General features: G+C 45.5%; 2 protein-coding genes across 9 annotated transcripts in view; one reads left to right on the plus strand and one right to left on the minus strand.

Annotated features, from left to right (window-relative positions):
• MYO7A (myosin VIIA) overlaps window positions 1-15,368 on the plus strand; it is a 57,723-nt gene extending 42,355 nt beyond the window's left edge. For 3 of the 5 annotated variants that reach the window (XM_053934619.1, XM_053934618.1, XM_053934620.1), the window contains exons 30-49: window positions 654-827; window positions 1,983-2,210; window positions 2,625-2,795; window positions 3,788-3,905; window positions 4,186-4,312; window positions 4,427-4,596; window positions 4,754-4,944; window positions 5,497-5,621; window positions 6,299-6,456; window positions 6,936-7,089; window positions 7,210-7,365; window positions 7,728-7,833; window positions 9,525-9,638; window positions 10,711-10,798; window positions 11,589-11,695; window positions 11,894-12,079; window positions 12,954-13,070; window positions 13,545-13,628; window positions 14,175-14,294; window positions 15,014-15,368. In XM_053934619.1, coding sequence (XP_053790594.1) covers window positions 654-827; window positions 1,983-2,210; window positions 2,625-2,795; window positions 3,788-3,905; window positions 4,186-4,312; window positions 4,427-4,596; window positions 4,754-4,944; window positions 5,497-5,621; window positions 6,299-6,456; window positions 6,936-7,089; window positions 7,210-7,365; window positions 7,728-7,833; window positions 9,525-9,638; window positions 10,711-10,798; window positions 11,589-11,695; window positions 11,894-12,079; window positions 12,954-13,070; window positions 13,545-13,628; window positions 14,175-14,294; window positions 15,014-15,103 — 2,784 coding nt within the window. In that variant the 3' untranslated portion in view covers window positions 15,104-15,368. The remainder of the gene's footprint in view (window positions 1-653; window positions 828-1,982; window positions 2,211-2,624; window positions 2,796-3,787; window positions 3,906-4,185; window positions 4,313-4,426; window positions 4,597-4,753; window positions 4,945-5,496; window positions 5,622-6,298; window positions 6,457-6,935; window positions 7,090-7,209; window positions 7,366-7,727; window positions 7,834-9,524; window positions 9,639-10,710; window positions 10,799-11,588; window positions 11,696-11,893; window positions 12,080-12,953; window positions 13,071-13,544; window positions 13,629-14,174; window positions 14,295-15,013) is intronic. The other 2 variants (XM_053934622.1, XM_053934621.1) reach the window with 2 other exon arrangements.
• A 478-nt stretch (window positions 15,369-15,846) lies between these two features.
• GDPD4 (glycerophosphodiester phosphodiesterase domain containing 4) overlaps window positions 15,847-25,617 on the minus strand; it is a 40,286-nt gene continuing 30,515 nt past the window's right edge. For 2 of the 4 annotated variants that reach the window (XM_053934624.1, XM_053934623.1), the window contains exons 12-16: window positions 25,005-25,162; window positions 22,690-22,837; window positions 21,510-21,592; window positions 19,864-19,949; window positions 18,376-19,360 (exon numbers count right to left, since the gene is read on the minus strand). In XM_053934624.1, coding sequence (XP_053790599.1) covers window positions 19,329-19,360; window positions 19,864-19,949; window positions 21,510-21,592; window positions 22,690-22,837; window positions 25,005-25,162 — 507 coding nt within the window. In that variant the 3' untranslated portion in view covers window positions 18,376-19,328. The other 2 variants (XR_008429224.1, XM_053934625.1) reach the window with 2 other exon arrangements.

Here is a 25,617-nt window from a genome sequence, read left to right on the forward strand (position 1 = left end):
GCCTTTCAAGGGCCACATCTCTGTCAGGATTGAATGCGGGATAACAAAATGCCGATTTCTGTCAACATTTTTCAGATAATTCCAACATACTGCACTCCCCGTACATCCTGGATTTGCTCCAGAATATGTTGAAGATCAGTCCTTTTGGCTGCATCAGTATTTGCAAATTAAAATTGCACTGTTGGCATTGAGGTCAGCTGGCACAGAGCAAGCCCTTGTGTGTTCAGAAAACTATCTTCCAGATGAAGATGGCTGCAGGCAAACTACCTCCCATGAGTGGTCCCTGGGACTTATTTGGGGATAATTATAGCTGGAACAGGCAGTTTCTGTAAAAATTGCTCATTTTCTAAACTGGTTTGCAAGCATATACAGCTGTGCTCCAGTGTCTATGAGCATTCCCAAGCCTCCTTTTCTGTTCTGGATTAGGCACCTTGATGACTGAATGTATTAAATAAAATATCTGTGACTTCCAAGTACTTCCTGTGGCTGACTGTGCATTATTCTCTTGATAAATATGGTGTGGTAGCACTGAAAAGCAGCCAGTCAGTGGGATCAGGAATTAGTAAGTAGTTACCAGAGTGGGGTGCAAGAGTATGCAGGTAAATAGTATTGAAATACACGTAACATTATAAAGTTTGACTTTAATCCTTTAGGCGACCAAGTCCAAGAAACCAATCATGCTGCCTGTCACATTTATGGATGGGACAACAAAGACACTGTTGACAGACTCTGCAACAACTGCTAAAGAGCTCTGTAATTCTTTGGCTGACAAAATCAGCCTGAAGGACCGATTTGGCTTTTCGCTCTACATTGCACTTTTTGACAAGGTATATCTTAAGTTCTGTTCCTGAACAGTTCTGGGAAAGAAGGGGGAGGTTCTCCTTGCTGTCACATAACTTCCAGAAGGCAGAGGGATTATTTCTACAGTGCAAGTGTCAGCATGATTTTCACAAAAAGAGTAGTCAAACTCTGCAGCTGGGTTGTAGGAAAATCTCTCTCCTTGGATATATTAAGCATTCAACAGGAAAATACACAGAGAAATCTATTCAAAGATTCACCTGTTCTGACCAATGTAATGGACCAGAAACCTTCAGAAATTCCTTTCCTCCTACATACTTATGTGATGCTATTCTCTTACTCTTAGTTGAGCTTATTAGAGATGAATTTCCAGTAAAACATCCTACCTGGATTTTTATGCAAGGGAGCCAATTAAATTTAATTGGAAAGCTAACATTTGAAATTAAGCTTCCAAAATTAGTTAAAATCCAAGCTGCCATGCCTGCATTGGCATTTAAGTTGCTTTATTTGACCTAAAAATATATATATTTCTCAGAAATTATGTTAAAATAAAGGTGAGCATAAATGAGGGGGGTAGAGCTTCATCAGATGAAACAACAGCTGCAAGTCAATGAAACTCAAGTATTCCAATAGCTGCTGTATAAGAGGATGAAGTATATTCTCATCTACAGATGTGGCCACCTCTGCCTCTAGGTGGGGAAGAAAATGGTTTATACTCTGTCGTCTTCATATTTTTTGAGGAGACATTCAGCATAGGATGCTAAGTCGGAAGAGATACAGTGCTTTGGGGGCTTCATGGCAGACCCCAGTAAGAAGACAGGTGAATTTCTGTAACAGGACAGGCTTTTTTATTCTGGGTTTTTCTGATGCTTAGCTAGGTTGGATTTAAGCCCATGACTTTGAAACAGTGCATTTCAAAGCACAGTATGAATCAACAATAGTTTAAAATGGGACCACTGGCTTTGCTGAATCTCCTTTCAGTCTAGATGGGAAGCTGGAGCTCAAGATGGAATGGCTCACCCAGTCATGCTGCAGGATTTGGCTGGCTAGATGACATAGAACCATTGATTGTTTTGATTATTTTGATTATAAAGGTAGTCTGAGTGACTCAAAAATAGATCTCTCTACCTTAAAAGGTCTGCATTTGGTCAGGTGAATGCCACATTTCTCTCTGCTGTGCCTAGGTGTCCTCGCTGGGGAGTGGCAATGACCACGTGATGGATGCTGTGTCCCAGTGCGAGCAGTATGCCAAAGAGCAGGGAGCACAGGAGCGCAACGCACCGTGGCGGCTCTTCTTCCGGAAGGAGATCTTCACTCCCTGGCACAACCCCAGTGAGGACAACGTGGCCACCAATCTCATCTACCAACAGATTGTGCGAGGGGTGAAGTTTGGGGAGTACCGGTGTGACAAGGTATGTGACCTCAGCAGCTCCCAGTCTGGTCCAACAACTATCTTTGAGATGGTGAAATAGGTTACAACAAAGGGGATAATAAATATTCCTCCCGTTAGCTTGGGCATTATGGTATTCACGTGGAAAACAGGAGCTACAGCAATCAGATCCTCTTGACTGGGCTTGGACGCTTCCATGTGCTGCATAAGCACTCTTAACAATGAACAGGTTAAGGCTTAATCATAGCTTTTAGTGGTCAATGTCCTGAACTTTAGATGTGCAAAAAGTTGCAAAAGGTGAAGTTCTGCCAAAAAGAAGCGTGCTCACACAATTCTGTAGTACACCCAGCCTCCACAACAGGCTCCTTGAGTGGTGGAGGATGGATGTTGTGATGACTTGGTGGCAGCATTAACTTGGTTTGTTTGGCTCCCACAGGAGGAAGATCTGGCAGAACTGTCTTCCCAGCAGTACTACGTGGACTATGGGTCAGAGATGGTACTGGAAAGGCTGCTAAATCTAATTCCATCCTACATTCCAGACAGAGAGATCACAGCTTCAAAAACAGTGGAAAAATGGGCTCAGCTCATTATAGCTGCACATAAAAAGGTGGGGACAATAGATCACCTGTCGAGGACCACATCATGCTTCAATAGCTTCATGTGCCTTTTAAACGTGTGTCAGACATCATAGCTCAGCTCTTAGCCTGGCCTGAAGCTAAAACTGTGAGAAAGGGCAGGACTTGTACTAACCATATTCAGCTTTACCACTGGTTTTTATGCAAGATCTGACAGAAGACATCCTACAAAGATTTACTGTGAGATGCAAAACACCATCTCTGGGCTGGCATTCCTGTTACATGAGATTGTGGTGTTACCAGTTGTATTACAGAGGTGGTTCATATCTCTGGGTAATGTCACGGCTTTATTGTGCCAAGCGTTGTATAAAACCTCCCTGGCTTCAATTAGAACATTTGTGACACTCTCACAGGACAACACTTCCCATAACTCATTATCCAGTACTCATGACCATTCATGAGAGGTGATGTTCCTGGCATGAGGATGGGCATTCATTTAACATCAGGAGCCAGCTTCAGATTAGGATCCCTACTATGTAAACATCTCCATGTGTATTAGGAGTCTCACCTCAACTTAAGTGTCAGTGGAGACACAGGGATTCACTTGGATCTTGCACATCCCCAGTCAACCTGTCAGCTTTGTACAGAAGTGTCAGGTGTCTAAGGTTGCCCTAAATAAAGGGCTTAAGGGATGACTGCCTGCTCCCAGCTAAAGGAATGTCAAGCTGAAAAGTAAACACTTAATTTAGGGAAACCCACAGTCAGCTGAGATGAACCTCACTGAGACTGGTCACTCCAGATGCTTGCCCAGCCTTCTCCAAGTCAGATTATTCCATAAAGTGGGAACTGAAGGCCAGGACTTTGACCAAACTGTCACTTCTTCCTGTAGTAGTTTGGCCCTTAGCCACACTGAGACCTCCATTAATATTTGTTCCAAGATCTTCAGGTTACATGGATTGATTTTCCTTGCTCTCTTCCAGGATATAACTGTTTTTGCTTTGGTTGTGGTTTGCTTTTTCTGTAGGGAATTTATACTCAGAAGAGGGCAGACCCAAAAAAGGTCAAGGAAGAAGTAGTGGACTTTGCACGTTTCAAGTGGCCTTTGCTGTTTTCTCGGTTTTATGAAGCCTTCAAATTCTCGGGTGAGTCAGTAGAGCACATCCCCAGAGCACAAGATGCTCTAAAGCAAAAGGAATGAGAGATGGGGATTCCCCAGACAAGAAGGGGACCATCTAACTGGTCCTTTTTGGAGGCATTATTTTTTGTTGCATCCTGCTTAGCAATGGCTCAGGCTATGGATCTGCCACTATTTCTCTCCCTTAAAAAAACACAGAGCTTTTTGATCACTGCATCCTCCTTTGAAACATTTTCTGTATCCTAAGACCCTTCATGAGCTGATTGAATGTCTTGTCTTCAACCCAGGGCCAAGCCTGCCTAAAAATGACGTGATTGTAGCTGTCAACTGGACAGGGGTGTACTTTGTGGATGAACAGGAGCAGGTTCTCTTAGAGCTCTCTTTCCCAGAGATCACAGCTGTGTCAAGCAGCAGGTAAGGAGGAATAGGCTTGGCTGGCAATCTCACCATAGATCAGTCTTTTTCCAGGCTTTACCTCTGGATGTCATTATGTTTCATGTTTATGTCTCCTATAAAAATATATCCCAGAGGAGGAAAGCTGCAAGGGCAGAGTTTCACCCTGGCCACCATTAAAGGTGATGAATACACTTTCACCTCCAACAATGCAGAGGATATCCGGGACCTGGTGGTGACCTTCCTTGAAGGACTAAGGAAACGATCCAAGTATGTGGTCACCCTCCAAGACAACCCAAATCCAGGCAAGTAAATAGCCCAGCTCAGTGGTAAAGCTAGAGATAGATAGATAGATTTAATATTCCTGAGGAATGTGGAAAAAAAATCCAGTTCTAACCAATGGTTGTTTTGTTTTGTTTTGTTTTGTTTTGTTTTGTTTTGTTTTGTTTTGTTTTTTTTCAGTGGGAGAAGAATCTGGGTTCCTCAGCTTCCTTAAGGGAGACCTGATAGTTCTGGACCAGGACACAGGAGAACAAGTGATGAACTCGGGGTGGGCTAATGGGTTCAATGAACGGACCAAGCAGAGAGGGGATTTCCCAACTGATTCCGTCTATGTCTTGCCTACCGTCACCATGCCTCCATTGGAGATCGTGGTAAGCAGGCTTATGGAATTACACTACTTGGCACAATGCCCACGGAGGTCAAAGCCTTCGTGGAGTGCTTAGATCTGGCCAGAGTCTCCCTAAATGTAAGGCAGAAAACAAAGTGGATGAGAGAGGTGGCAAGTTGTCCAAGGCAGAAGTGATCTCTGCCTTTCTTCTGATCTCGGCACTCAGGGCACCACAAACTTGTGACTTGGAATATCCATGTATTGTGCTAAATCCTTCCAACTGGCCTGATTGCTTAAAGGTGTATTTGTGGTTGAAGGGAATTGCTACATTCACATGTGGAGCTGTAGGTTCCAGAGCACATTATCTTCCTTAGGAAGTGATCCACACTATGGAAATACATGTTATTCCTTGCATCAGTGACTGAGAATAGCACAGAGAAATGGCAACTGCACAGTTCTAACTGACTGTTAATGGGAATTGATGGATTATTCTCATTTTCACTGTTCTTGTTTTGTATCTGCTTCCTCTCTTTGAATACATCAGATATATTTTATTTCAAATATACCAGGTAACAGAGAGCTTTTCATCCCACAGGCCCTGGTCACAATGACCCCTGACCAACGACAAGATGTTATCAGAACGTCTCAGATGGCAGTTTCAGACAGTGAAGAAAGAGTAAAGCCATACACCTTGGAGGAATTTTCCTACGATTATTTTAGGTGATTTTTTTAAACCATTCTCAAAAATTATAGGAGTCCATCTGCAGGTAGCTTGGGAATCAGGAAAATTTTGCTACTGGAGAAGACTCTGAATACCCCATTGTGTGACTTTGTACAACTGCAGCCTCTAGTTTACATCATGGCATTTGAGCTGCAGGTTTTCTACAGACAAAGTTTTATAAAGGATTTCTTCTCAGCAGAGGTGTAGCAATTTGAAATTTAATATTATGTGGGAGGATGTTCTTAGGCTATATAGGTATTTTCATCTCAGCTCCAAAAACTTAAATGTGCACCACTGCTGAATGCAGCTGACCAAAGCTCCCACTTCTGTTTGGATGGGCTGGCAATCCAAACAGATCAAATCCTCTGAGATGTCTTTGCTTTGTTGGGCTTATACTGCTAGGTGATATTATTTCAGCGTGGCCACCCTGACCAGGTGATTGTAGTGTCTTTACTGGGGTAGGATCTATAAGAGACTCTTCTAAGCCACAGGAGAGTACAAGTGGTTCTCTTTGAGCAGAACTGGAGCTGGATACTTGCTAAATTGTGATGTCCCTTTTGATGTAAGAGTTCATTAGCCAAGTGCTGTGAGCAACCATCCTAGGTGAAACACTGGCCATAAGCTGTTCCTATTATCCCTGTAATCTCTCCACCTCTTGCTTTGCCTATGCCACCAGACCACCTCCAAAGCACACCCTCAGCCGGGTCATGATCACCAAGAGCCGTGGAAAGGACAAGCTGTGGTGTTACACCCGCGAGCCCATCAAACAGCCACTGCTGAAGAAGATCCTGGGCAGCGAGGAGCTGTCCCAAGAAGCCTGTATGGCCTTTATTGATATCCTTCTTCTGCTTGGGAGTCCCCTTGGGCAAGAGGTCTGTCAGGCAAAGGGCTGAACATGCTCTTTAGGGTCCTAAGCAAAACCCAAAAAAAGGTTTGTGGTCCCTCTTAAGGGCTGTGGGACCATGGCACAGGCTTGGAAATGGGTCTGTGCCACAAATCTGTACCTTAAGCATCCTTGAAATCTGAGGTGTGTCTACTTCTTAATCAGTGAGGATCTGGGGACCAGTTATTGAGTCCTGCTGGTCCACACACACTAGCACTGTTCTGTCTCGTTTCAGCTGACTCTGCCAAGTGCACCTGCTGTGGATGGCACAGCCTTAATGAGTCCACATGGCCTTGGAGACAGCATTTGATGCCTGAATATCCCTCTGCAGTCACTTCTGTAGTCATGTTAGGATGTCTTTAACAATATCAGCAGCAGAGGGCCTTCACCAAATGTCCCAGTTAGCTCATCCTTGACCCCTACCTCCCACCTGTGCTAAAATATATGGGTGACTACCCATCCAAAAGGACCCGCTCAGTCAATGAGTTGACAGACCAAATATTTGAAGGTGCCTTGAAAGCTGAACCCCTAAAGGATGAGATCTACTGCCAGACCCTCAAGCAGCTCACAGACAACCACATCAAGTAAGAGCTGTTCATTCCCCTTGACCCAAATGCACTAGACTGTGTTGGGCAAAGCAGATCTGAAGTGTCCGTGCCACAAGTGATTTTTTTTTTTTTCCTCCTGGGTCTCTTGTTGTGCAGATACAGTGAAGAGAAAGGCTGGGAGCTGTTGTGGTTGTGTACAGGCCTTTTCCCTCCGAGTAACATCCTCCTGCCCCATGTCCAGAGGTTCCTGCAATCCCGGAAACATCACCCCTTGGCAGCAGACTGCATCCAGAGACTCCAGAAAGCCTTGAGGTATGGCACTGGAAGACCTAGTCCTGATTGTACCACAACATCCAGATATGTGTGAAAAAATACAACTGGGAGATATTTTGGTGACTAGGGTCACAGTGAAAGCTCACAGCCTCTCTCTCTATTCCACCAAACTGACTGAAAGAGACATTGGGTTGCTGATAAGCAGTGCAGAAAAATAAAAATTAATCAACTTCATCCAGGTCCATTTAAGACACTCTCTTCTTTCTTGGAGGAAAGATAGTGTTAATATTAAGAAAGCAGCTGAAGTTACTCAAAAAGAATATGCATTAAAAAGGGAATATTCAAACAAAGGATGCTTGCTACGATGATGCTGTGACACCTGCCACCTCCTTTTTTTGCAGGAATGGATCTAGAAAATACCCACCCCATCTGGTAGAAGTGGAAGCCATTCAACACAAAACGACCCAAATTTTCCACAAGGTTTACTTCCCTGATGACACCGATGAGGTAAATGGGAGAGAAGGAAATTCTTTTCTGTCAGGATGGTTGTCAATTTTCTTATTAAAATCTCAGAAGAAGCTAATATTGGTTCTGATTCAGAAAAGCTCAGCCTTTCCAGAAGCCTCTGGGCCAAAGAGTAACAAGGAAAATCCATCCTTGTCTACTCAGATTTGTTGTGAGGTGTGTTTTTCAATATATGGGTGCTTTGCTGGTGTTATTAGAGGCTTTATAGTATGACTGCAGAAAGAGGGAAACTGGATGGGCTCATCTGTTCACTCACAGTAGCTCATAGTCCTTGCCTCTCAGTTATTTGGAGCTTAAACCAACAGATATTGTCCACCAATGATACCTAAAGGGGTACCATGGTGGCCCCCCCTGGGAAATGGGCAGACTACTGCAGGACTGGCAAGTAAGTGACTGAAATTACCCCTTCTGACCTGAGATGACACAGAAATTAAACTTGCACTCAGGAAGCTCTCTCACTAAGCATCTTACATGCTCGTAAGGCAGCTAGTCATATTGATGCCAGAGCAGATAGGCATGTCCTTGCAGATACTGCTGTTTCACTTACTATCAGTCTTCCTGTGAGGCTCACATCTCTCTCTTCCCTCATACCCTTGGGTACAACTAAATTTCTCTATTTCCAAGTGGGTTTATTTGTAAAACTGTCCACACCCATGGAAGGAAAAGGATGATTCCTCTGCAGCAGCTGGAAGTGCCCTTGTTTATCTGTAATGGAGAGTTGAGAGAACTCTTGGGGTTTCTCATCACTTTGAGTGTTTTTTTCTACATGACCAGCAATGAGCATGACACTACTTCATACACATGCATCTGTGTGAGAGCCAGTAGAAGGAGGCAGTGGGGACTTCTACACTTGGATGGGTTTGTTGTGATCCATTTGGCCATGGAAATCACCAGGTGGACTGGCAGAGTAGCATAATTTCAGTACAACATGCATCTGCACTGATGTGGTGCTGAGCATTAGCAGCACTGAACCCCAGATCAGACTCTCATGGGATGTGGAACGTGGGTCCTGGTAGTTTGGTGGTTCAGTTGTGCATGTGGTAGTCAGAAGCTTAAGTTCTTTAAACTGCTATGAGCTGAATCTCATTCAGTGGGCAGAGAAAAACTAAGGCAATGTAAATGCTGAGCACAGCTCAAAAGGCAAAACCAGAATTGGGATGTGCATACAAATGGGACAGACTTTAAACATTCCATGCTTTAGATATCCATAAAACTAGAATAATTTTCCCCTCTATTGAGCTATCTAGAAACCAGGCATCTGGCTTAGACCTGGTCTAAGCCAGGCATCTGACTACCTCATCATCACTGGAGAGACAGTTGGGACAAATCAGCCTGGAGGTCTTTCACTCTGTCTTTCCCACCCCTCTTCCCTCAAGCAAATAGTTCTGACACTTCACTGTTAGATCAGAAAAATCTCTTGCATCGCCTGGAGAGCTCTGGATAGGCCAGCACAGGATATAGATACAGTGTCACAAAGCACAATGCTACAGCAGTAGCATGGCAGAGCTTCTGCAGACATCTCTTCCAATGCCCAGAGCCCCAGTCCACTGTGTCACTGATTTCACTGGTGGTGGGCATCTAAATTCCTCTGTGCATGTGCACCTGGAGCTCCTCGGACAGCAAAAGTGGAAATTAACCCTTAGATAGCAGTAATGATCTTCCTCTCTTCATAGGCATTTGAGGTGGAATCCAGCACAAAAGCCAAGGACTTCTGCCAGAACATCTCCAACAGGCTGCTCCTGAAGTCCTCTGAGGGCTTCAGCCTCTTCGTCAAAATCTCCGACAAGGTGAGTGACCTACCCAGAGGCTGAGGTAGCCCTGAGGTACCCAGGACAACCTGCTTGCCAGTAGGTACACATTGGTGGAGCCACAGCCATGTAGTGAGAAGCATTTCTCTACAAGCTGTGTGGCATTTCTAAGTCAGATCTGACCTGATACAGATGAGGTTTGCAGTTCCACAGCCCTGACTTACAGCTGTCACCCCAAAGGATTTAAAGCACAGACAGGCAAAGCTCTCCTAGCCTGTTGCTGAGTTGGGTTTATAAGAAAGGACTAAGTAAGAAAAATGTGCAGCTTACAGCTGCCTCTGGCAACTGTGAGAAATCTATGGAGATAGTCATCAGGAAGGGAAAGGAAGGGTTGTGGTGAAACAAGTTGCAATAAGGAGTAATGGGTGAAATTAGAGACAGAGCCTGAAGCAAGGTGCTAGCATTGGCTTTCTCACATCAGCAGTTTATAACACATCAGTGTAAGAAGTACAAATCAGTGAGCAACAACTACAGGAGATGGGCTGGGCAGTGGCCAAGCCCATCTGCCTGTGGAGTCTTGCCACTTTTTTGGCACACCACAATATAAGGAGGAAATAAAGCTGTTTGAGAGAGCTACTACAATGGTGAAGGTCCTTGAGGGGAAGGCGTGTGAGGAGCAGCTGAGATCACTTGCCTTGTTCAGCCTGGAGAAGAGGAGACTGAGAGGAGACTTCATTGCAGTGTGCAACTTCCTCATGAGGGGAAGAGAAGGGGAAGACACTGATCTCTTCTCTGGGGTGATCAGTGATGGGACTCAAGGGAATGGCACGAAGCTGTGTCAGGGGACATTTAGGTTGGATACTAGGAAAAGGTTCTTCACACAAAGGGTGGTTTGGCACTGGACCAAGCTCCCCAGGGAGGTGGTCATGGCACCAAGCCTGACAGAGTTCAAGGAGTATTTGTACAATGCTCTCAGGCACATGGTGTGATTCTTAAAGATATCCTATGCCAGAAGATGGACTCTGATGATCTTTCTGGGTCCCTTCCAACTGAGGATATTCTGTGATCCTATTGTATGACAGCCTTCGTGACTACGTGCTGTGTCCCCCAGGTCATCAGTGTGCCAGAGGGAGATTTCTTCTTTGACTTTGTGAGACACCTGACAGACTGGATAAAGAAAGCAAGACCAGCAAAAGATGGTAACGATGACTTTTTTCCAGTATGGGTCACACATAGCCTTCCTACAGCCCTCCAGCCCTCTCAAACCAGATTGACCACACAGTCTGCCACAAGCATTGGAACAGACTGTTCACGGAAGTTGTGGAATCACTGTCCTCTAGTGTTCAAAAAAATGTAGGTGTGGTGCTTAAGGACATGGTTTAGTGATGCTCCTGGCAGTGTTAGGTTAATGGTTGGACTCAATCTTAGAGGTCCTTTCCAGCCTCAGTGATTCTGTGATCTGTTGGGCCATGCTGATGGGAGTGGTGCTCTCTGCACCATCCCTGGGGACATCACCTGGGAGGTGGTCCATCCAGGAGCAGCAAAACCTCTGTTCCAAGGCTAGTCCTGGTCCCTGTGAGAAGCACCTGCTGTAGGGCATCTCTCCAGGAAGTGCCTGCAGGAAAGTTTCAGTGGTGGGATTCATCTCACCTCATTGACCACATCCAAAGTGGAACTGGCTGCAGCTCTGCTGAATTTATCAGTGGCTGCAAGACATAGGTGCCTCCAGGGTACAACTCCTCTGTCCTGTGTTAGGCACAGGTACTATCAATGAAGTACAGTAGTGCAAGTGAACCCAGACACTTTTTCCACCTTATTCAAGCCTTGCATGGCAGTGATGTGGTTTGTTCTGCAAAGTCAGAGCCCAGTTGGCCTTGTGAATGCCCCTGTCCCTGCAGGCTGTGATGGCACATGGGCACTGCTGGATGCAGACACTGATTGCCAGCTGATACTCACACTATCGCTGTTATATTTGCTTCACTTGCACAGGTATAGTGCCTTCTCTCACCTATCAAGTGTTCTTCATGAAAAAACTGTGGACCAACACAACACCTGGAAAAGACTCAATGGCAGACTCAATTTTCCACTATTACCAGGTGCGCTGGGACTCTGCAATAGCAGTGGAGACTTGGGAGGGATTAGGAGTAGGTTGCAAAGACTTGTCCATCTCCAGATGTTCCCAGGGAACAGCCTCTTAGCCAGGGGCTGGATATCTCCACAAACTCCATTTAACATCTAAGGGTGAAGGTCCACAGACATCCTCTCTATCTTTCTGTTTTCTTTCCTCCATGCAGGAGTTACCAAAATACCTGCGTGGCTACCACAAGTGCTCACGGGAAGAGGTCCTGCAGCTGGCAGCTCTCATCTACCGGGTCAAGTTTGAGGATGACAAGTCCTATTTCCCCAGCATCCCCAAACTCCTGAAGGAGTTGGTGCCTCAGGACCTCATCCGGCAGCTCTCTCCAGATGACTGGAAAAGGGTAAACTAGCAGCTTGATTCATACACCAGGTCTGGCTGGGAGAAGCCCAGTCTCTCAGGTGACTTGTCTGACATTCAGTGTTGAAGTTGGACTACCAAAATCAGTGACACCTGGTCCTTCTGGAGCCTTACCAGAACTTCAGCTTCCCTGGCACCACTAAGAGGAGAGATTGTACATGCATGTTCACATGTACATGCCTTGCCCCGGGTTTTCTTTGTCCTGACTGTGGCTGTACTGGTGGATGCAAAGCCAGATGGAAGCAGGCTAAGAGATGGTCTCATGAAGAGGTGGTCTGTCATTTAATGCAGACCACTGAGTAAAGGGGTAATTCTTCCTGCTTTACACAGGGAGACCTGTGGCACAGGTGCGAAAACAGGTTTAGCCTTAAAATATTAGAGGTGTCTCACTGTCAAGAAATAGTCTTGAAAAGATACTGTCAAGAAAAGATAAATCCTTTCTGTTTCCTATCTGATATCAGGATATCTGGGCTGAAGGTTTCTCAGTCTCTGCTGCATAAGTTGGACAATCACAGTTTATAATCTCTTTACTGGAGTCACCAGCTCAGCTTATTTAAAAAGGATCTGCCTTGGTTCCAGGCCCTCCTCTGGTGACAAGAGCACTTTTTTGAAGAGTTATTGGAACAGAGGCTAGAACCAAACATCAAGGTCAGGTTGGACAGGACCCAGAGCAAGCTGCTCTAGTGGAAGGCAGCCGTATCCACTGCAGGAGAATTGGACTAAATGACCTTTCAAAGGTCCCTCCAACCCAAACTCTTCTATGAGTCTATCATTGTGGAATTGATGCTCCTTCCATACAAACATCCCTGGTGCGAGGTTCTGCAAACCCTCCATCTCTCTTGTGTTCTCTGTTGCAGTCCATCGTGGCATACTACAACAAACACGCGGGAAAAACAAGAGAAGAAGCCAAGCTTGCCTTTCTAAAGATTATCTTCAAGTGGCCTACATTTGGATCAGCATTCTTTGAAGTGAAGGTACCTGCCCTGGCGGTTATCTGGCAGCTTTTAGCCAAGATCATGAGCCCTGTACTACAGAGGGGTTCCAGATCTGAACCAGACTGGGACAATCCTGATGAAACAGGGAAAAATGTAATACTCTTAATTGGAAAAGTGTGAATACACTTGTTCATTGCTGCTCTGCCTCTTTATACAGACAGAAGTGTTGTAGAACTTCAGCATATCTCAGACCTTGGGGCTGTTCCCACAGCTGTGCTGCTGAACACACAAGAGCTCTCCTCTGTTTTGCCAAGGCAAAGGGGAACCTGTGGTTTTCCAAGGGATGTGTCTCTACCCACCACAAACCAAATCCAGATCATCCACCATGCCAGTACAATTCCATCAAGGACAGTAGAAGCCAGTGCTGTCAGGAGAAGACAGGGAGACGGGAAATAGGAAGGGGTCTGATTTTGCTTGACACATCACCTAACCAGTTCATCTCTTTTCCAACAGCAAACTACAGAGCCAAATTATCCAGAAATCCTTCTAATTGCCATCAATAAGCATGGAGTCAGCCTCATTGATCCCAAAACCAAGGTAAGCAATACCTGGGTATTCACCAGATGCTCCCGAGCCCAGTCCCCAAGCCCTCATGGAAGACATCCCAAGGAGCATGTTGTTCAGTACTTAGTGAGTTCTCTTTAAGCCAGGTTAGAAAGGCTGGATAGACAGAAAACTTTATGGAGGCAGAAATTCACAGTTGCACAGAGGCAGCACAGACTTTTTCAACAAAATATGGATTGGGAGCATCAACTATTAGGGCCCTGTACCTGGAGGATGCACACAGTCCTTCCTTAATCCTTTCACAGGCAATAGGACAGGAGTTGGATTAAATGAGATCCTACTAGTTACTTCCACCACCTGCATGGTCTTTCTAGTCTAGCAGTCCTTCTCTGGAGGATCAGTCAAGCTCTGGAGGATCTGCACTCTTGATCTCACTGCCATTCCCATGACTCTCATCACAGTAGACATCCTTGGCCTGCTGTGATAGAAAGTGAACAGGGACAATGAGAAGTGTGCACAGGCCCTCATGGAAGTCGAGGCTCTCTTGCATGTTGAGTGTCAGTTTTGTGTTCCCACCAGGATATTCTCATCACTCACCCCTTCACCAAGATCTCCAACTGGAGCAGTGGCAACACGTATTTCCATATAACCATTGGCAACTTGGTGAGAGGAAGCAAGCTGCTCTGTGAGACCTCTCTGGTAAGAAGCGTTAAAGGTTAGACCAAATCCTGACTTCAGCAGCAAATTGTGCCTCAGGGATTCTCTGGGCTGAAAGTGGTCTCTCAGAAGAGCTGCTGATACAGTTTTTTTCCTTCTGAATTCCCCATGGCTCTGCTCAATGAATCAGGGCTAGGGCTCTCACTTGGTCCATCATCCAATGAACAAGCACACCTAAGGTGCTTGGGATGTTGCTGTGTCAGGAGCATGAGGGACTGCTCCCTATAACTGGACTGAAAAACACATTAAAGCTGATATGGGCTTAAGGGGTACTCTTGAGCTCTTTAACCAATATCATTTACCCAGCTTGTCCCTAGTAACAATCACAGCAATAAACCTCCTCCTAGACTATCTTAAACCCAAAGCACAAAGGATAAAAATTCCTTCTGGATTGTTATTAATCTGAGGCATTCAGTATTTTGTTGGCCATTCGAAAATGTATGTCCTATCCAAAGCTCCCTATGTCCTTAGCCTCAGCAGCATCCTGGGACAGGGAGCTCCTCCATCTCAATGTGGCAAATTACGTTTGGACAGTGTTCCTTGTGGTGGTGACATTTCACCCAAGGAGAATGGTGGAACAAGTCAAAATGTACCTGAAAATTTGCAATGCAAGAACTGGTAGCCAGTGTGCTCAGGAGACACAATCCAGAGACTGTAAGCTGTGCTCTAGAGGCTGGTAACATCTTCCCTCTCCTCCTCAGGGGTACAAGATGGATGATCTTTTGACCTCGTACATCAGCCAGATGCTAACAGCCATGAGCAAACAGAGGAGTGCAAAGGGTAGCAAGTGAACTGCAAGAAGCCACTGGCACATGGTCATGGGGCTAATTCACCAGCTGAGGGCTGTGGGATACCCGTGCAGCTGGGCAAGAACCTTTGCCTCCCAGATGTGGAAGATGAGCCGAACACCATCAGGGAGTTCAATGGACTCTGACCTTGAGGGCTCCAATCCCACCTCCCCCTCCAGCGAAGATGACTATCTCTGACCTCCTACTCACCTTCCTCACCCTGCATCCCAACTCAATCCTACATCTCAAAGATTTCCAGGGGACACCACTGCTCTCAGAGAGTGACCAAGGCAAAGACACTCCAGCAGGAAGTCACAAAGGCTCTTAGAAGAGGATTTTTGTGTGTGTGTGTGTGTGTGTGTGTGGCTTGCTTTGTTTTCATTTGTTGTTTTCTTCTTAAATATGAGAGCTGTTAGGATGCTAACAGGTTTTTGGTGAAGTTCTGGGAATTTCAGGTTTGAAGAGGAATAAGAGAGCCCTGACCCCTGCTGGAAAGATGTCCAGTGAACACTGCAGGGCTTGTTTTTAAGTCATTACAAAAGAATACACTGTGTTCTTAAGATGTACAGAAAGAAAAAACAAGCAGGGAGGAGCACATTTTAACTAGGAATCAGAATAAACAAACTACTGATCGAACAGGCTAGAGTACTAAAGTCCTATCTGTGCAATGCTGGAAATATTTAAAGAACAAATTTTAAAGTTTCGTTTCTTCTTTTATTTATTTTTTAAAATATTAAAAAGGAAAAAAAAATCCTGTATTTCATGCCGGTATCTGGATGCTGACCTGCAGAACAATCCCTTGCCCAGAGATTCCCTAAGAGCTATGACTGCCAGAGGCTGAGTAAAGCACATCTTTCTCAACCTAACAGTTCAGCTGGAAGCAAAGCTTGGAAAAATAATTATCTCCTTTTGCTCCCTGTGTCCAGAAAAATTAACCTTGACTTTTACTGCAAACTTCAGTATGGATATAGGGGTTTTGAACACCCCATGCTTGGAAGACTGAAGCCGAGCCTATGTTGGGTTGTAATTCAAACATTAACTTGGCCATCAGGTTTGTATCAGCTGATGATTTTATTGTGATTTGTGTTTCTGTGTAAAGCAGCTCTTCATGAGTCCTAGTTGGACCTGAACCACTCACAGCAAAGGCAGACCCTTGATTTTGGTGGTCTTTTCTCCATCTTTGATTGGCTGTCTCATCTGCCACCCAATGCCACACAGTGCGGACCAGCCTACTTTGGAGCAGAGATGGGACCTGCTGGCAGAGAGGAGGCTGCAACCATATTGTGTCTGGAAGGATGCAGGGAGAGAAGCCTGGGGCATGCCTTTCCAAAATCCAGGCTTCAAAAGAAGACATGGCTGGGAGTGGAGTATCAAGAGAGGGGACAATTGTACACCAAGATCTGGTGTTGGTGTAACCAACACTGAGTGGATCTCAGTAGATGTTGAGGTCTCTCTTGGTCCTGTGCATTGGGCTGGGTTTGACTGCTTTTGTAGAAGTCCATATTGTGTGGTGTCACGTGCTGTTCTGTTAAGCTCAGCTGAGCTCAGGTCTCCAATACATGGTGTGCCAGGCAGAATTGGCAGCGCTGCTTACCAGATCTCGAGGACTGTGACATTCAAGTGGGATGCAGCAGTCACACGACTTTGGTTGCTCCATCAAAGCAAATGAGATGCTGCACGGAGACATCCACCAGCCAGACAGGGCTGGTAGGAGATCACCTTCCTCCATCATCCCCTACCCAACGCACTCTGGTGATGGGAGCATGGTTACACGAAGGCTACATTAGGTGCCCAGCTGCCTTCTCACCATCCATTTCTCTCCATTCCCCTGCTGCCATGATCCAGCTGTCCCAGGGATCCCACCTGTCCTTAGACACATGCCTATCATCACCACACCATTACTGCTTTTTCTGAGTCTTCAGCCATCCCTGCCACCCATTGCACACTCAGCAGACGATGCAGCACAGCAGTGTTTTCCAGAGCTATTGTGGGTCATCTTTCTCCTGCCACCACCCTCATCCCTCCACTTACAGCTCTGTTGGCATCCCATGCACCCCATAATTTTGGGTGGGACTGGGACTCTGTGTGTGTGTGTGCCTGTGTGTCTTACGTATTAGCATCTGCTGGCCTCTTTGTATACACACCAAGCGATGTAACATGAAAAAACATATGTCCAAGTGAAATACTCCAATTAAAAAGCATCAAGTAACTTGCGGGAGGCTGTTCTGCACTGTGCAGTCGTGGTGATATCTCCAGGAGGAAGGGTGGGATCAGGGCTCCTGGGTTCTCGCTGTGGATAAGACTTCTTGCACTGTGCAACTCCTGATGACAGCATCCAGCAAGGGGGAGTAAACTATCAGTGTACACAGATTGGAAATTAATTGAAATCTTATCTTTTGGGGTAAAAAAAACACTGGAGTCTGGGAGTCTCCACTGCTTGTCCTCTATGATAAGGGCTGGATCTTCCAGTCAGTTCTGAGCTTAATCACTGCATGTAGATGTTGAGTGAAAAGTCTGTGTGGGAGTCAGACAACCAGTCGTGCTTAACAAGGTTGCCTGACCTTGCTAGCTGAGAAGCAATTAAAATAGTAGCTGAGATGTGACAGAGCGTAAGACATTAAAGGAAACCACAGGTCTAACTGGCCAGGCTCTGCCTAGGCAAGGCTTCTGAGGATAAGAAGGGTGAGTAGAGGGAGTTACCAGTGCATACTGGCCAAGCATCAGCTAAATAACATGGATCAAAGAGCATTGAGGTGGCTTTTCACAATGTATATTACAGGTAGCCGTTGGGGAACCACAGCCAAGTCCTTCACTTGAGCACCAAGGCAGAGGCTGAGGAGCCCATGGTGCACACCACACATAACCCACACACTCCCCACCTCCTACTGTTGTTGTTCACATTCCCTATGTGAGTGGTACCCATGAAAAGTTATGAACCACCTATGTATGCAAGGCACGGGAGGGGGATTTAACACCATCCACTCCCCATACTTCTTAGACCAGCTCTACAACATTTCATCAGCCCTTTAGCCTTTTTCCAAAGGAGGATCTTCATTTTTCACATTTCTAGCTTCCAGAATACTCCAGAGTTGCAACTTGGAAAGCTTTGGGTGCTTCTCGGCACAGATAACTCTGAAACTTAATGCTGCCCTCTCACTTGTAATCACTTCATTTAACAAAAGGCTCATGTATAAGAAATGTCTGTAGTCTGGATCAGGTAAAGACTACTGTATTCTTTCTCCTTCACAGTTAGCTGAAATAAGAACAAAACATGATAGGAGAGATAAAATGTATTTAAAACATCACTTGCAATTTACAAAAAAACATATTATCTCTTCAAGTAGAAAGATATGGCTTAAACCTGAGAGATGTTTACATCTCCCTTACAGGGCATAGGCCCCCTCCTCACTGCCAGCACCCACTGGGAGAAATGAAAATTGGAATAAATCCCAGGCTATAGTACAGGTGTACAGACCTTCCCAAGGGAAAAGCAAACACTTGGTGAGACCAATTCATACACAGCTCCATCCTTCTGAAGAAAAGTGGTTCTTACTCGTCATAGTCCCAGTAGCTACATGGCCAAGACATCAAAAAGTCCTCAGCCTCCACATGCCCTTGCCAACAGACAAGGGGAGGAGATTGTCCTGTTAGGCTCTGTGGCAGGGCAAGAATGGGGAAAAGGAAAACCAAAGTTGATCCTGCCTCTGTTATGGAAAGGTACCGATTGTCATGACCCAGCCAGCAGCACCTGACCATTGTGGTGGGGATAATGTGCTTTTGGGGATAGAGGACACCTGCAAGGGGGGAGGACAGGAGGTAGTGTGTGAAGAGGCTGGTTTGATACAAGAAATCTGGGCACCTGAGAACAAGGAGGTCTGGAGGATGCTCAGATGTTTGCAGCATGTGTGGAAACGGCTTATGCACAGGAGGAATGATTGCCCTGTGAAATGCCAGTGGTCCTGGGTAAATGGTGGCTCCCATGTGGTTAGTGCATCTCACCATAATGCACAGTTTCTTCATGGCTGCAACTCCATCTGCGCTCTCCTGTGCTGCAAGGATCGCTGACAGGCATGGGAATGTGAGAAGGAGAGGAGAGGAAGGTTGATGCTCATCTCCAGTAGGGCCACAAAGGCAAATGGCTCCTCCTCACCAGGTAGATCTGAGCCCCCACCAGCTGGTCTCCCTGGCCGCATTGAGATGGCAGGGCCATGTCCTCTCTCTGCCCATGTCAGGCCAGGACAGCAGGCATATCACTGAGCTCTGGAAAAGGAGACACACAGTGAGCTACCAAACATCTGTGTCTGTTCTGACAGCTACTGTGAGCAAACAGAACCTGTTTGAACATGCATGCAGCCCAGGTTGGGTCATTTTGTCTGGATGATAGCTGATAGCTCCATGGGTGCACAAATGTGGTGCATGGGAGGGTCCTCAGCCAATCCCACCCTGCCTGGCAGAACCAAGAGTTCTCAGTGCCTCCAGAGTCTCTTTTCACAGCATTGGAGAGTAATGAATATTGGAGGGGACATATAGAGGTATCTGCTCCAGCCTCTGCTTGAAGCAGGGCCAATTGGATTGAGCTGCTACAAGGTCTGGGGCTGAGATATAACCCAGACTGCATCCTTCCTCATAGCCTTCCTTACTTAAGTATGGACACTTCTGTACTTAAAGTATGGACACCCATCACCAACCCACCCATCAGGATCTCAGTACTCCCACAGAGACCACCCTGAGCAGGATGCAGCTGCTCTCCTTGCCCTGCTCACCTGTCTTGAATTTGTTGTAGGTGCCACCACTCTCTATCATCGGGTTACTGTCCTGGACACAGCAGGAGAAGTTCTTTTCTCGCCACCTGCATGGGACAAAGCACTTGGGTCAGGCCACTGCCTGCTATGGTGTTCCTCACAGTCCCCTGCTGCCTTGGACAGCTTTTTCCTACTTTGTGAGGGCAGGTATTTTGGGATTTTCTCAGGTTCTTACTGAGAAAGGACTCAAGTGCATGACTGATGTCTAAGCATCCACACTTCACGTGTGCAGCAGCATTTTGAAGGCAACTTTCTGACTAAGCCCTGTTTTCTAAGCAAGATTTAAGAGCTCCAAAACCCCCAAAATGTTTACAGACACTGGTTCTAAAGCAGCCAGGCAAATTTTAAAATTGTTATTTTGGTGTGTTCATAAACCTGACAAGACCACACAGGGCACTGAAGCACTGCTAATGGCCGTTTGGTCCCAATCCCTGGGGATGCCCTTGCTTGGGAAATGCACACAACATGAACATGATCCTGGAGGAGCTGGGTATGGCAAGGTCTGATGGTGATGGTGATGCTTTACAGGGGTGATTGTGTACCACCCTGAAAACTGTAGCCTTGAAAACAAAGGGAAAGCGGGACTTGAAGAAAGCGGAGCAGGGTAAGAGAGGGAGGAAAGGAAAAAACCACCTTGCTTTGGGAAAAGCTTGGATGCCCAGCAAAAATACCTGTACAGCTGCTAGTTCATCACTGTCAAACTGCTACTAATTAATTTTTTCACCATCCCAGAGCAATATTAGCATGCCAACCTTTTCCCATGCCAAAGTAAGTCACAGTTAACAGCAGCCCAGAGTGCTCACCCAAGGGCTTCCCAAACTTTTTGCTTGTTGCCACCAGCAGTATCATTGTACTGCCAGCACCCTGCAAAAAAGGGGTGCTGGCAGTACCCCTGGTAAAAAAACTCCCCTGGGCTGGCTGCTCTGATCCTCCCACCCACCTGCAGCCAGCCAGCTGAAGTGCTGAGCCCAGCACACCCTGCTTTCCTTGGGCACTACTGGGATGAGAGAACAGGCACATTCCTCATACAACTCTGGCAAAGCAGAACATCCAGCAGCCAAACACGACCAGCTGGGGTGAGCCTTTTCCATGAACCCCAGATTCCCCAATAATCTTTGACGGAGTGGAAGGAAACAAAATGTGGTGTCTGTGATATGGTCCGACATTTTTGTGTGGGAAGATGGATTTCCTGTGGGGCTCTGGCATGTGCAGAGAGACATGGGATGCTCAAATATTAACATTGAGAGCTGGCCTAACAAATCAGTCCAATGAAACACTGTCAGATAGTAATAATAGAAAAATCAGTTCCTTTCTCAGCCCACCAGCTTTGATAATTGGTTTATGTTGCCACTATAAATCCACCAGTTCTCCACTGAATTCTGAGGGCAGACAATGCCTGAGTTGCCAAAATGGAAAGGGAAAATGAGAGCAAGCAGGAGAAACAGAGAAGTTTTGGGGGATTTTTGGGTCTTTCTTCCCTTTCCAGAAGGGAAAGCTAATGTTCGCAAGTGTAGTTTTAACCCTTTAGGTCACCTGGAACATTCCTCCTTCCCTCCACCTGGAGCAAAAGATCAGGTTAGGATGGCCATTAACAACTTAGTAGTTACCAGTGCAGAGCAAAGATGAGCGAGATGAGGAATGCAGAGGTCAGATCTGTCAGGATCCACATGATGTTGTACTGCTGTGGAGTCTGGAAGAAAACAACAGAGTTGTGTCCACCACCAAGGACCACAAGATTTGTAAAAAAAAGTTACTCAAGCTCTTTCTTCCTGATTGAATATGGCTGTTCAGCTGCCTGGTTTGCATCTGCAGTAACATCCCATGGTTGTTTAAAAGCACTCGGTGGTACTTCAAAGTGGCCACTCAGCACTGGGTGTTGGTGCCAAATCATTCTCCTTCATACAAGCATGTCTGTTGTGTAGCCAAGAAGATTTTACCATATCACAGTGAATGCCACAGAGACCTCTTGTTTGTAAGGAAGATCTTGCACTTCACCCCAAATATAACATCAACTGGTGGCATCTCATTTTCTCTGGCAAAATTGCCCTTTACTGAACACCACAAAGAGCCTGGGGTGGCTCCCCCCATTAAGTCTAAGAGCATCTGAAGATTCATCCTAAGATGGGACTTCCACCCAAACTTAGAATGGACTGAAACACTGCATTTCTCTGGAGGGGAGCATTGTAAAATCTAATTCAAGACTGAAGCCAACTGTTTAAAGCCCTTAAAGAGACTCTGGTGGGACCAATGCCCCAGGTACTTCTTGGTCCTTCAGGAGAAGGCAGAATAACAAATAGAGAAATTATGTGAAAATTCCTCCCAGAAGGAAGGCTTATTTTTGTGGTTGTTTCCCTTGGACTTGTGGAACAAGACCAAGTTTGACAAGGACAGTGGGATGCTCTGGGAAAAGAGAAACCGTTGACATCAGTAACGTGCTTCAAAAGCTTAGAAATGGAAATCCTCATGCATCAACTTGTGTCCCCAAAGGCCCTTCCTTTCTTCTTGCACAAGTCTCAATATGACTTCTTCCTGTATCTCAAGGCCTAAGGTGATAATCCAAACAAGTAGGGTGCTTCATCCTGAGCCAGGAGAAGAGAGAAGGGTCTGGTAATATCTGTAGTGGCTTTGAGGTTCCGAGTAAGCCAGGTTTCAACTCAGGTCCTTCTTATGCAAAGGATCCTTAAAGGATGCTTTATCCGTTTGTGAACTGGCCCAGCGTCTCCAAAGGTAATCATGGACATCCCAACCCTATTTCCCATCCCTGAGACAGAGAAGACTTCCACTTACCATGAGGAAGAGGGGCTGGCTGAGATCCTTCAGCAAGTGGACGGCATTGGTGGTCACAGAGTGTGCCCCAGAGCACCATGCCAGGGAATAGAGCCATGGCTCGTTGACCACATAGAAGTTGGTGGTGATGTTTGCCTCAGCATATTTCCTTTAAAAGACCAAAAGGCAACAACCTTCATTGAGCAAGGAGATTAGCACTTCCTTCGGGCTTACTCAAGGAGATTCGGGAAGATCATGGGAAATGGTTGTATTCTTCTGTAGGAAGTGCTTACTTTAGGACCTAGATAAGGAACATAAAGGAAAGCCAACCAGCCAATAATTAATCATTAACAATTGGTCAATACAGAATAGCTGAACAGTTGGAAACAAATGCAGATAAAATGCCCAAAAGGTCAAAAACTTTCTAATCCTTCTGCCACATGAATCAATGTAACAATGCGTTTGTAAAGGAGGCTGTGACCAGTTGGGGGCCAGTCTCTTCCTTTGAAAGGCAACCAAAATATTCTGTTCTACCATTCTTTCTGCATGGAAGATCTTCAAGCAATAGGACAAGAAGAAATGGACCCAAGCTTCACCAGGGAAGGTTTAGATTGGATATTAGGAAAAAATTCTTAATAGCAAGGGTTATCAAGCTTTGGAATCTGCTGCCTAGGGAAGTGTTGAAAGTATCATCTCTGAAGGTACTTAAAACATGTGGATGTGGCACTTGGGGACATGGTTTAGTGGTGGGTTTGGCAGTGCTGGGATAATGGTTGTCCTTGATGGTCTTAGAGATCTTTTAAATCTAAACCATTCATGTTATTCTATAATCTTCCCACAATGTATTTCAAACCACCACAGAATTACAGAATAGCCTGAGTTGGAAGGGACACAGAAGGCTACAGAATCCAACTCTTCAGTTAATGGCTCAGGTAGAGATTGAATCCACAATGATGGTGTTGGTTAGAGCACCTGAGTTGGTTAGACCAGCTGAGCTAATCTTCGAAGCTGGCCACCCAAGTTTGTTATGGTCGCTCCATCAACGCATCATTTCTCAAGATATTATAAACTATTGAAATGTAATATGAAGTAAGTTCATTCCTCATATAAAGTAATGTATCATCAATTTATAAATCTACCTAGGAACTATCCAAGGTTTACCCAAAGGGATCAGCCTATGTTTTTTTATAGCCTTTCAGCCTGGAGAAAAGAAGGCTCTGAGGAGACCTTAGAGCACCTTCCAGTAATGAGATGGGCTACAAGAGAGCCGGAGAGGGACATTTTACAAGGGCATTGAGTGAAAGGACAAGGGGGCATGGCCTTAAACTGAAGGGGGAGAGTTTTAGATCAGACATTAGGAAAAAAATCTTAACTGTGAGGGTGGTTGAGACACTGGTACAGACTGCCCAGAGAGGTTGTGGACTTCCCGTCTTTGGAGGTGTTTAAGGTCAGGCTATGGGGCTCTGAGAAACCAGGTCTAGTGGGAGCTTTCCTGCCCATGGCAGGGAGATTGTAACTAGATGGTGCTGAAAGTCCCTTACAACCCAAACCATTCTGTGATTCTACAATTTTACATCCTGTGACAATTATAATTGAGAAAACATGAACATTACTCTTGTCCAAAGGATTAAAGTTTCTAATTTCTTTTTCATTTCAATTAGACTTCAATGGTTTTGTGCATTGGGAAAAAAAAAAAGAAATCTTATTTGCAAAAGGAGAGCTGGACAGGTAATGCTGGGGTTTTTTTTGTGGTTTGTTGGGTTATTTTGCCATGTGAGAGTAGCATTTTGAGAACTCCTGCAATGAATGTGGAGCCTTTCTTTCATCATAGAAATGGCATTTTCAGTGTGTCACATGCAACAGAGTACTGGTAGTAACAGACAAGAAAAGATTTCTCCAAAACACTGGCTACCAGAGGGTGATGGTCTCTCACCACAGCATTATACACTCCCACTGGTGTTTGTGGAAGAGCCATGGGAGGTTAAATAGTTGTTAATTCTCCTTGATTTGGTGTTGGTGGGACTGGGGATGGCACAAATAAAAAGACAAGAAATCAGGATACAGCTGTGTTCTTACCAGAAGATCCTCAGATCCTGGTCAATATGGAATTGAGGACAGCCAGATTTAATTACATATGCCACCTCTTAATCAACAGTAGGAGTGAACTGCAGCCTGTCACCCCTAAAATACATCAGGGATGGCTACTTGATCTGAACGACCTATTCCCAAAATATTATAGTCTCTGGAACTGGTCATTGGAGGGAGACATTGCCCCATGCATGAGGCAAACATAGTCTAGATGTACCCCAAAGATTGCACTTAGGGCTGAAACCTACCGGATATCTTCACTAGACATGTCAGTGTAGACCAGATTGAGTTTGACAATATTGTGCTTTAACAGGTCTTTTATTGGTGCCTTTCTGCCCATCGTGTGCTGAAATCCTGGAGCAACAGATTGAACAAAGGACCTCACACTGTTATGCAGCCACAGGACCTGCAGGAAGCAAGAGGAACCAGTAAATTCTCAGCAGAAGAATTAATGCCCCTGATATGCCCCACTGTTCACACAAGCCCAGTAAAGATAATGTCTTGAGGGACTTAACCCAGTCTGTCAAATTTTCTCCCAATGTTTCTCCCAATGATCAAATAATATTCAGATGCAGAGTTAGAATTTGCAAGTCACTTTTATCAAGAAATAAGTATCCACTGTTCCTTGCTTATCCACTGAAAATCAGTGAGTACGTTTCACACAGCCCAACAAAAGATGCAGTGTTGAAAATGAATGAAAATACAGCTTTGGTTTATGGAAAAGGCAACCGAAAATATTCTGTTCTACCATTCTTCCAGCATGGAAGAAAAGATCTTCAGCAGATACAGGTAACTCCCCAGGCATCAGTGGGTACATAAACTGATTCCCATGAGTTTAGCATTCATCCACTGTCAGGGGGA

Source organism: Vidua chalybeata, chromosome 2 (assembly GCF_026979565.1).
Source record: "Vidua chalybeata isolate OUT-0048 chromosome 2, bVidCha1 merged haplotype, whole genome shotgun sequence".
NCBI lineage: Eukaryota > Metazoa > Chordata > Aves > Passeriformes > Viduidae > Vidua > Vidua chalybeata.